Source organism: Callorhinus ursinus, unplaced genomic scaffold (assembly GCF_003265705.2).
Source record: "Callorhinus ursinus isolate GAN/ISIS: 27379988/994484 unplaced genomic scaffold, GSC_fseal_2.0 scaffold6, whole genome shotgun sequence".
Lineage (NCBI taxonomy): Eukaryota > Metazoa > Chordata > Mammalia > Carnivora > Otariidae > Callorhinus > Callorhinus ursinus.
In genome coordinates, this window is record NW_027397068.1 from 21,180,755 (window position 1) to 21,193,138 (window position 12,384).

At 33.5% G+C, this 12,384-nt stretch overlaps 1 protein-coding gene across 6 annotated transcripts in view; it reads right to left on the reverse strand.

Annotated features, from left to right (window-relative positions):
* Positions 1 to 12,384, reverse strand: part of ASCC3 (activating signal cointegrator 1 complex subunit 3) — a 332,162-nt gene that overhangs the window by 111,437 nt on the left and 208,341 nt on the right. For all 6 annotated transcript variants that reach the window (XM_073893705.1, XM_025863078.2, XM_073893703.1 and 3 more), the window contains 6 exons: positions 11,941 to 12,166; positions 10,535 to 10,689; positions 7,079 to 7,177; positions 5,955 to 6,123; positions 2,587 to 2,807; positions 477 to 562 (listed from right to left, as the gene is read on the reverse strand). In XM_073893705.1, coding sequence (XP_073749806.1) covers positions 477 to 562; positions 2,587 to 2,807; positions 5,955 to 6,123; positions 7,079 to 7,177; positions 10,535 to 10,689; positions 11,941 to 12,166 — 956 coding nt within the window. The remainder of the gene's footprint in view (positions 1 to 476; positions 563 to 2,586; positions 2,808 to 5,954; positions 6,124 to 7,078; positions 7,178 to 10,534; positions 10,690 to 11,940; positions 12,167 to 12,384) is intronic.

Sequence of the window (12,384 nt, forward strand, 5' to 3'; positions counted from 1 at the left end):
ATTTAGTCATGTTCTATTGGGCACTCAGGTTACCAGCAATCTTGCTATTAAAAACAATGCCACAATGAATAACCTTGGGCAATACTAAAATACTTCTTTAAAAGTCAGGTTCTTTAAATGGATTTCTATTTTTCTGTAAATTGTTTACATGCAAAACGCCCTTTCTGGGAGTTACTCTGAATGATATGAAAGAAAAACTAAGAGATAAAACTTACTTTTCTTTTTTTTAGAATTTAAAAATTTTGAGAAAATTATCTTCCCAAATAAAAGTATTCATATTAAATAATTTAAGGACTTTCATTTTTCAATATTAAAACAGTGGGGATATTGATAACATTTTAACACTAATTACAGTACCTTTAAATAAAAGTCTATGAAAATCACTGTTAAAGCATTCAACAGGTTTATGCAAATCTTTTATTTGTTGGTCTTTTTAGATTATTCAAAGCATATCTTCTGAAAAAGCAAGAACTTACTTTTTGCCAAGTTTTTCTTCTATTCTAACTTTCCAATCATCCATTCTTTCACGTACCAGGGCTTTTAAGGGTGCAATATATACTGCCTGAAAGGGGAAGGGAGGGTAAAAAGATCTCATGAAAATAGTGACATCATTTTCAAATAAAGATAAACTCCATCTACATATGACAGTGTGGTTTAAAAATGTATCTTTTATTTTTAAATTTTAAATTAATGGGAAAAGTCATTAATTTGCTCAAACTACCTTTATCCAAAGTAGGATAAAAATATACATCATAAAAATCTTGACATAGAAAATTTTAAATATTAAAAAAAACACTGAAGGTATTTCCTTTAGGTATTTTATATTCTGATGAAAATGAAAGTTTTTCCTGGTATTATGATCAAGAATTATCTGAATTTAACTCTTCCATGAAAAAAGTTACTACTTTTGAAATTCTAAAGAGAGATAAATATGGTTGTTTAAATTTTAATGCAGATTTTATGGAAGATGAGAGTCACACATTTTAGGTATTCTACCTTTTTTATAACAACAATTAGTCTTTAATAATCCAAACTTATATACAGATTGTTTAGTGAAAAAAAAATTCTTTCCTTTATAAAATGTTTCAAATTTAGAGTAGAGCTCTACTGTTGTATTAACATGTCTTATAATGGATCGATTACCACAAAATAGACTGAGAAGTAGGAAAACTTCAAGTTAAGCAGGGAAGAAAAGCCACTAATTGAAAATCACTGAAAAAGAAGTTGAAACATTTTTAAAATAAGAAATTATAAGGAAAATACCATATAATTCCAATCACAGTGTATGAATTAGCTTTCTTGAAAAATAATACTTCTAAACTAGGAGTATGTACTTCACATTTCAAGAAAGCATAAAATCAATACTTATTTGACTCACCATGTTATTTTCCATCAATAATATGGCCATTTGCAGAAATGTGGAATAAAAACTGCCTCTGTATTTCATGTGTATAATCAAACTGTATTTGTTAAAGTATTAGCATTTCTTTTATAGCAAAAGGATTTGATTATAAGTCATTATTTATCTTATAAATATGGCTATGAATTAGGTATCTTACAATTAGAAAAGGACATGTGGGAACTGACATGTACCTTAAAAACCTAACTAGAGGACTTGAAAGTTTAAGATAAAATTTTCTCTGGCCAGTTATTCTTTGGTTGTTTTTGGAAGGATATGTACCAAAATTTTATTTTAATTAATTAATTTTTATGATGTTATGTTAGTCACCATACAGTACTTCATTAATTTTTGATGTAGTGTTCCATGATTCATTGTTTGCCTATTAACACCCAGTGTTCCTTGCAATATGTGCCCTCCTTAATACCCAACACCAGGCTAACCGATTCCCCCACCCCCCTCCCCTCTAAAACCCTGTTTGTTTCCTGGAGTCCACAGTCTCTCATGGTTCATCTCCCCCTCTGATTTCTCCCCTTTCATTTTTCTCTTCCTTTTCCTAATGTCCTCTATGCTATTCCTTATGTTACACATAGAAGTGAAACCATATGATAATTGTCTTTCTCTGCTTGAGTTATTTCACTTAGCATAATCCCCTCCAGTTCCATCCATGTCCATGCAAATAGTGGGTATTCATCCTTTCCGATGGCTGAATAATAGTCCATTGTATATATGGACCACATATATCCATTCATCTGCTGAAGGGCATCTCGGCTCCTTCCACAGTTTGGCTATTGTGGACATTGCTGCTAAGAACATTGGGGTGCATGTGCCCCTTCTTTTCACTGCATCTGAATCTTTGGGGGTAAATACCCAGTAGTGCAATTGCTGGGTCATAGGGCAGCTCTATTTTTAACTTTTTGAGGAACCTCCATACTGTTTTCCAAATGATTGTACCAGCTTACATTCCCACCAACAGTGTAAGAGGTTTCCCTTTCTCCACATCTTCTCCAACATCTGTTGTTTCCTCTGGCCAGTTATTCTAATACTGATCTGGTCCCACCAGAAAATTCACTAAGAGAGTGCCAAATCTACTCATTTGAGTCCTGCTGTGTTTAGAACTGGCTAGTTTACAGATTATGAACTGCGTTTTCTAATTTAATGTAAGCATGTGATTCCTTCAAACAGACCTTTGAAGTAGGGTACTTGTTGAAGACTCTGAAAATGGCTAATTCGGCAGCAACAGTCTTTCCTGATCCAGTAGGTGCTCCAAGTAGGACATTACAGTCTGTGTGATACAGTGTATGAAATATTTGTGTCTGCACAGGGTTAAAGTGGCTAAAGTTGTACAGCGCTTCATATGCTTCACATCCCAAAGCTGTGATTGGTAAAGGCTGAAGATCCAGTAATTCTGAAAAGATGAAACAGGTACTGCCATAACTGTAAAAAATGCACAATACTACACACTGTCGCTCAGGAATAAATTATTAACAATCCTTAATTCATTGGAGCAGGGGGAAAAGGCTTAACATAAATTTTTATATACTGGTTACAGATCTTTTTTTCTCCCTGTCACACATTTGTAGTATTGACATATTGGACACTTTTCTGGGAGAGTTCCCCATATACCAACTCTAATATCACTATATCGCTCTTTTCCAATCAGGAAAATAATTTGAATGACTGGTATATGAAAATATGCATGGTGTAGAAGAAAATTAAATCTACCCCAATCTGTAGAAAAAGGAAAACCATCTGTAGACTGCAGTACTAGAATGGTTATCAATAATAAATCTCCTTTGATCTGTTAGAAAACTGACCAAACCAGAATGGTTGAGTGAGCTATTGGGTTAGTCAATATAAACTAAAATAAACTTAAAATAATTATAGGAAGAAACTTAGGTGGGAGTTTCAAATCAGAGAATGTATGGGTAAAAAAGAACTGCACTGAGAAAACAAAGAAACAAATTTAGTTGTGTCTCATTATATAAACTAGAGGTCTAGGAGATTAGACAGTTAAAATTCTTTAGAGAAATGAAGTTATATACTCCTGAACTTGACAGACACTGTATTTTCCCATAACCCAGAAAAGTATCAGTTAGAAAACTGGAAGGCAACTAACTTTACTCTCAGGATTCTTTCATGGAGGATAATTCTACCCATCTGAAGTTAGAATAAGGAAGAAAAAAAATCTGTAAGGGGCATGGTGGTCTATATTTGTGTGAGATCTTCATAGTACAGTTTCAAAATGGAAAATGTAGAGAATTCTCAAAAATTGTATACTTAAAGATAAAAAGCTATTTTTAAAATATTATCTTAGCCCCACAGCTCTACTCTATTACATAGGTAATTGAGAGCTGACTGCGTAAGTTTTCTATAGCAGATTATAATCTCCTAAATTTTCTGAAGCACTGAAAGTGAAGAAGGGAGGAAGTTTTAACTTGCAAGGCTAATCAAAGCAGAGACATATTCTTAATAGGAACTAAAAAATAAATATTTTGGTATATGCTGACAATATTAAATTATGATGATTCACTTCTGTGAAATGTGAAGAATTTTCTTGTTTGACTCAGGCTCAACGGGGTGCCTACACACACCCACATAAACACACACCCTTACTCACACTCAGCCAAACAGAACTGGGAATCATTGAGGTTACATCATGCATTTCTAATAACAACTGAGATGTCACAGTGGTGCATTTACTGCTTTTTAAAGTGTAGTCAGAAGTCAACTAATTATATAAACAGGGTGATATGTGCTTGGCCACTCAACAGAGAAGTGATTAAATGAGCATATTTAAATATAATGTTAATGCATGTTAAAATCAAGTACTGCACTCAAAGAGATCTAGTAGTGATGATGGTAGCATATATTTTAAAATTAAAGCATCAAACATTTTTACATATTTTGCAATTCTAGATATCATATATAGGCATATTTGATGGAAGAAAAACAGAAAGGTCCTCTTCAATGAGTATATCAGTAGATACTGCAATCTCATTTCTCTATGGTGACAAACTTTTTAGTTCTGTCAAGATATCAAAGTGGTTTTAAGCAGTAGTCTAAAGTATTTCTCTTAAAATATGCTAAGGTAATAAACAAGGTACACATTTGACAAAAAATGGCAAAGATTAAAATCACATTAATGCCTGCTTTCATTCCCAAAGGACTGTTAAAAAACGTATTCATTAAAGTAGTAAGGAATAATATTTTTATTTTGAAAATAGTTTGTCTTCAGAGGAATTATATGAAAAAATGACCTTTATTTTTCTCTAAATTAAGGGTCTCTTGAAATCATTAATCATCAATTATGAATTCTCAACAAGAAATACACTTAATACACTAAATTAATAAAGATATTTTTAAAATAGAATATAGGGCACTTAAAAGTACCAACATAAACTTTCATTCATGAAATTCTCCTTCTTTAATAAATCAAAATATAAAGATACTTCCTCATGTTACAAAAATCTAAAATGGATTTTTCTTAGTTTTGACAATGAAAAACGGTTACATGATATTGCAGATTACCATATTCCCTTTTATCACATTAGTGTGGGGGAAGAGAACTAATATAGAGTACATCTTGGGCACCTGGGTGGCTCAGATGGTTAAGTGTCTGCCTTCGGCTCAGGTCATGGTCCCAGGGTCCTGGGATCGAGTCCTGCATTGGGCTCCCTGCTCCTTGGGAGCCTGCTTCTCCCTCTGCCTCTCTCTCTCTGTCTCTCATAAATAAATAAATAAAATCTTTTTGTTTTTTAAAAAAAAGGGTACATCTTGTTTGTAGGATGAATGACTTGAGGTATAGTGAATCCATTCTGCAGTGATATCATAACCTGACTCCTTAATATTAGCTTTTTTTTTCTTTTGGTGTAGAAGCATACTATATGGAAAAAAAAGAACCTACAATTCCCCTTAATTCATTTAACACACTAGAAATAAGTTTAATAGCAATAAATGCAAACAAAAAGGATACCTCAAAAGTTTCCCAAAGAGCACAGATTAAATGACAAATAATACTTGCAATGGAAAAGGAAGGAGATATGGAGACATTGTAATGACTGTATATAAAATAGAGATGAAGGCGGGCGCTTGGGTGGCTCGGTCAGTTAAGTGTCTGCCTTTGGCTCAGGTCATGATCCCAGGGTCCTGGGATCGAGTCCCACATCGGGCTCCCTGCTCCGCAGGGAATCTGCTTCTCCCTCTGCTCCTCCTCCCACTCGTTCTCTCAATCTATCTCTCAAATAAATAAATAAAATCTTTTAAAAAAATAGAGAAGAGGACATAATAATACAGAAGTAGTGAGTCTCCACCTCGTTAGAGCAATGGGAATTGAACTAGGCTTAATGTTTTTGGAACTCAAACAAAATTAAGGCCCACCATTAAGCTCTACCAAATGTATACATAGATTTGATTTTGGAAAGTCTCTTTTCAAACTATATTGACTAAATGAGTTTAATTCCGATTCAGATTTAGACAACTTTAAAGCATAAACACTTGCAACTTTAATGAAAACAACAATATCAATGATTCAAGTTACCATTCAATAGGTTACCTGTATGGGGAGGATGTCTCTCTGGTAGAATCAGATGTTGAAAGTTGATAATACATACAGCCTCAGCTCCTAACCATCTATCAGACACTGCTCGGATGTAGTATTGGGAAGGCAAAGGCTCAAAAATAGGGATTGTAAATACCAGAAGTTGAGCTTCTTTACTAATGACCTAATGTGAAATAAAGTCTCAAGTGAATATGAATATTCTGATATCATAAAGGCCTTCTTAGTCTACTGTTAAGAAAATGCTATCTACACCAACAGGTACTAAACATAAGAAAATATCTTGGGTTTCTAAATAGTTGAGATATTTAGGCATTTGAGAAATTTACACATGGTTCCCTTCTGAGGATACCTGATATTATAGAAATAAAATTTATATTCAATTTATATTATTTACTTATGTATATCATCATGTACTAATAGATTACCAGTTTGACTCATTATCAGAATTTCCCAAATTTCATTCATTAAATTACTTAGCTTCATGATTTTTACCAAATTATTTACTTAATATTTTTCTTTAAATTGTACCACTACGTTAAGTGGAATAACAGAACTTAGCATAAATAGAAGGTAATCATGATAAGAAACACTGCTGTGAAATTCTACTGCTGTCTGCCCAGGGTTCCCAGCCTAAAACTTGCTTTCTCTTTGATAAAAAGAGAAATCATAGATGAAGCATCACAGTTAAAGATATGCTAGTATCAAATTGAGTCTTTCTTTTGGGATTTATGGAAAATTTAAAAAAATGCCCTTTTCACAATGTGAATCAATACTCTGTAGTATTTTTTGTAACACCTAAAGTTATTAATTTTTATTTATTTAATCTTATTTATCCATTACATTATCTATCCCATCCATTTGACATATTTCACTCCTCTAGAAGTCATGCCTTAAACCACGATAAAGATTACAATTCAATTTCTCAAACTAAGATCACATTGAATATATGAATACAATAAAATGCAATTCCTGTTACCTTTGAAACCAAAAAGAAACATTAAAAAAAATAAAGCTTTAAGGGTACTATGAAATTATAGAGAAATAGGTACAAACAGAAATTATTTAGTTTATATTTTCTTTCTACGATAGGAACATAATAAGGACACACCCACATTTACCTGTTTTTTCAGAACTAGAAAATACTCTGAATGATAAATATGATCATTTGTAGGATCTTCTACCCAAATCCACCAAGGTTCTCCTACTGTCCCATGGACCTAGAAGAAAAATAATATTCTAATACTAAGTATATTTTAACTCAAGTAAGGGATATTGTTGTTTGCAAATTCAGCACCTATTCTATCTCTTTTTAACAGCTTTATTGATACATAGTTTACATAAAAAAGATTACTCACTTAAAGTATACACAGTTCAATGGTTTCTACAAAGCTTTTACAACCATCTCCATAATCTAATTTTAGAATTATCCCCAAAAAGAAACCTTGCACCCATCTGCAGTCATTACTTATCTTCCCCCATTGTCCCAACCTCCAAGCTTGACAACCACAATCTACTTTATCTCTATAAATATTTGCCTATATTGGACATTTCATATAAACGGAATCATATCATATGTGGTCTTCTGTGACTGGCTTCTTTCATTTACCATGTTTTCAAGGTTCATTCATGTTGTATCGTGTAACAATACTTCATTCTTTTTCACTGACAAATATTATTCCACTTGATAGATATGCCATATTTTGTGTACTCATTCTCCCTCTTTTTTTTTCTAACAAAGCCCAGACTTGTTCAGTGTTCATCTCTCTCTTATGTGACTCAGGAGAAGGTGACCTCGTCTCTCAGGATGATTTTGATTAGCCCAAGCCAATCAGTTTACAGTATCCTCCTTTTTTTTTTTTTTAAAGATTTTTTTTTTTTTTTATTTATTCATGAGAGACAGAGGAGGAGAGAGAGAGAGAGAGAGGGGGAGAGAGGGAGAAGCAGAGGGAGAAGCAGGCTCCCAAGGAGCAGGGAGCCCGATGCGGGACTCGATCCCAGGACCCTGGGATCATGACCTGAGCCGAAGGCAGACGCTTAACCATCTGAGCCACCCAGGCACCCTTACAGTATCCTCCTTATAACAAACAGCATTTGGTAAGGGATAGGCACATGCCCAATACTGGCCCGATTAGAATGAGGGAAAGGTCTTATGGTTCATGCTCTGGGTTGATGAAGTAGGGGTGTGTTCACCTTTCCCTGTTAAATGTGAACAAGGAAGCACAGAAAACATTTGGAAAGTAGCCAAGAGTGTTAGGACAGCAAAAAGATGGGCTCTAAATGATAACATTAAATAGACTCAATCACCTTTGGGGCCTGTTCTATTGGTGGACCTTTTATTGTGGAAGATAATATATTTTTTTGCCTAAGTCACTTTGAGATAAGTCAGGTTTTCTATTCTTGCAGCCAACAGCATTCTGATAGAGTTAACTACACAAACTATTAAGTACTCTATCCTACTAATGAATTAAATCGAACTGTGGAAGATTTTTTTTATGGATACTGATAGAAGAAAACTGTGAAAAAAGGAAATAAAATTTTTATGCATTTCAAAAACCCTCTATTAAATATAAAATGAAATATGAGTATATGGTTTAACTAATTTTATATTTTATGTAAAATCTTATGTTTATAGAAATATTAAATATAATTTTATATCATTTAGCTCTCACAGAATTTCTGTGAGAAAGATAATTATTATTATTATGCATGTTTACAGATGAGAAAACTGAAGGAATCACCAGTTAGGGCAGTTTAAGACCGGTGGCAGACTTAAGACTATGGTTGGATAATTTTTAAGCATGTTGATGAATAAAATTAATTCACATTAAAGATATACTAATAATGTCAGGTAATGTAAAAGATATTTACTTATACTTAATCAGAACCTTACAATAACTATGTAAAGTAGGCATTGTTACTACAATTATGGATTTCCTTGTCTTCCTCCACTGGCTTCTTGAAAGAAAGGATTGGTACTTACTTGCTTTTGTATCTACAATCACTCTCTACTGCAGTCTTTGCACAGTAACTGTTGCAAAGATAGATCTTAAAAAATGTTGACAGAATAAGAGGATCCAGAGTAGATCTTCTTGTGTGTATGTGTGTGAGTGTGTGTGTACATTAAATACATATATAAGATTTCATATATATGATATATGAAAAAATAAAGCTAAACTATAAAATATGGTCAACCACTTGTACATATTTATTTTATTTTATTATCTTATGTTAATCATCATACATTACATCATTAGTTTTTGATGTAGTGTTCCACGATTCATTGTTTGCGTATAACACCCAGTGCTCCATGCAGAACGTGCCCTCTTTAATCCCCATCACCAGGCTAACCCATCCCCCCACCCCCCTCCCCTCTAGAACCCTCAGTTTGTTTCTCAGAGTCCACACTCTCTCATGGTTCGTCTCCCCCTCCGATTTTCCCCCCTTCATTTTTCCCTTCCTACTATCTTCTTCTTTTTTTTTTTTTTAACATGTAATGTATTATTTGTTTCAGAGGTACAGGTCTCTATAAAGAACTTAACAAACTCAACACCACTTGTACATATTTTCATAAATGATTAGATTCTGAAATATGTATGGGAATACCATGGTGGGGACAGGGTCACAGATTGATGTGACTAACTATAAACATAGTTACCATAACACCTAAGATTTAGAAAGAAGAATAGAAAGGGTAAAAACAGAAACAGGAATGTGATGGGTGCCAAGGAAAGACATTTGCAAGAAGGACAATGTATAGTGCTGAATGTTCAGAGAAGTAAAGAAAATAACTGAGAAAAACTCATTTATTATGGCAACCAGTTAGGTTTTGGTGATCACCGAGAAAGTAGTCTCAGCAGGAAAGAAACTGATGACCAGGAGGAAATATAGAATACTCTTTCTACACATCTAATGGTAAAGAGAAGAGAAGATTGACAGTTTGAGAAATATTAGGATTTTATTTTTTTTATTTTTTAAGATTTTATTTATTTATTTGACAGAGAGAGAGATGGCGAAAGCAGGAACACAAGCAGGGGCAGTAGGAGAGGGAGAAGCAGGCTTCCTTCCAAGCAGGGAGCCCGATGTGGGACTCAATCCCAGGACCGGGAGGATCATGACCTGAGCCGAAGGCAGACGCTTAACGATTGAGCCACCCAGGTGCCCAGAAATATTAGGATTTTAAAAGGGCTCTTTTAGCACAAAGAATCTTGACTTTTTAGTAGGATAAAATGACAGAGTAAGTAGAGCTGGCAAAAATGAAGATAACAGAAAATTAAAGAAGACAGAATTACACAGTCTTTATGTATGTGAATCCACTAAACTATTTTGTTCAATGTTGAACTTTCAGGATACCTAAGAAGTTCTAAAGAGGTCTCATTGGTTGCCATATTAATATACTATAGCATGTTTTTCTTGAGGATGATAGTAAATATTACTACAATGCTTTAAATGAATCTTCAATATGTATTCTTTTTAGAGTTTTCTATATGCCTTAAGGACAGATGTAAGGAGGTATAGTTGAACCTGCAGTACAGACATTTTTGCGTACCATTGATATAGATATTTTCTACTTTTACCTGATCATTCCAAGTAAAATCAGGACAGATACTAAGCGTTACTCGGAGGACAGTCCGTGTGATGGGCTGAATGGATGCTTCCATTGTAACAGAAGGAATCTGATGAACACATTGTTTGACCTTGAGTCCAATATTCACATGATGAAGCATGTGACCTGTAAGGAAAACATCACACAGAAGAAATGTGTTCAGACAGAAAAAAAGCAACATAATCTGACTTGTAAATGGGATTTCAGAGAGGGTGGTTTTATTGCTTGTTTTATGATTTGCTATGTAGAATAGTTGACATTCTTGACCTGGCATGTTTGAATATTTTGTAATAGTTAACTTGAATTAGCAATTCATAGCTCTGAAAACCAGTATCAAGGTTTCTTCAGCTATTAATGTGGTTCTTAAAATTACTGAGACTTGACAGTATTTAAACTACTATAAACAGTTCCACTTTTCTCCTAGTTAGCTCATGACACATTAAAAAATTTAGTATTTTGTGAAAATAGCCATTAATTTACACAAAGTCTATTTCTCAACTCTGTAACCATGACGAGAAATGCTTTAGTAATCAAACACAAATCACCCAAACTCATTTCCAGAAAAAAATAAAGCTAAAATATAAAATATGGTCAACATAGCACAAACTTATCCACTTATACCTATTTTCATGTATGATTAGATTTTGAAGTAGTTATGTATGGGAATGCCAGGGTGGGGAGGGGGTCACGAACAGATGTGACTGACTATAAACATTTTCCTACTTGAGTCCAAGCAATTAAGTGGAAATAGATAATATTTAATAGTATCAATACTTCTTATATATCTTGGTTCTTTGTAATACAATTTTTTAAAGTACATTTATGAACAAATCAAAATGTTCTATATTCACCAGAATTTGAAACTGGTTTTCCTTATTTTGATAAAATATTTACATATGTTACCCCAATGTAAGTAACTTTAACCTCTCTAGTTAATATCCTCAATTTCACTCTATTTTTATTGATACTTTCTACCATTCTGTCTTAAAGTAGTCTTACTATACAAGTGAAATAACTATCAGCCTCTTTCCATCATGGGACCTCTGGTCAGCAGTCATCCTCCCCCTTACTTCTCTTTAGCCTGACTCCCTTCATGTAGAATGTCATTCCTATTCTGAATCTGAAATATTAAGTAATCAATATATTTTAAGTTTGTCCAATAAAATGTTAAGGTACATAGTAATGTATGTAGGAATAATTTTATCATCATATGATAAAAGCAGAACAAATGCTATTTACGTACTGATACCAACTGGATTTAAAACAGTAAAAAAGTTTATCTTGAGTAATATGAAAATACACAATAGTTTTCTTTGATATCTAATAAAATATTTTACTTGTACAGAACAGATTAAAACATTTTTGCTTCCTTCTTACCTATTTCATCTTTCCTCATGTCTTTCAGCTTATCCACAGTAAGATTTTTTTCTTCTAATCTTGTTAGAATGTGTGGTGGTAAGACTGAAAACTGTCTCAAAGGGCTGGCCCAACCCCAGAGCCTCTTGTCAATGACTTTACTAAGATTCAGGAGCCTGTAGGTCATGGCAGGCCAACGTTTCCTCAGAGCAATTTCAAAAAGAGCACGGACAATCCTAGCTGCATTCTGAAGAATAAAAAGGGGGTTGGTGGTTAGGTATACTGTACTTTAAATTTGTCAGATTTGTCATTCACACTCAGTTTTAAAAGAAGCATGCCAAGTTGCAGCCTTTAATTGTGGGCAACATCTAGTCTCATATAACCCTAATTATCTTTATTATTTCTATATAAGAATAATCACATCTTTCATAAGTGGGTGTTACCTTGTTAAATCTCAGATGATAG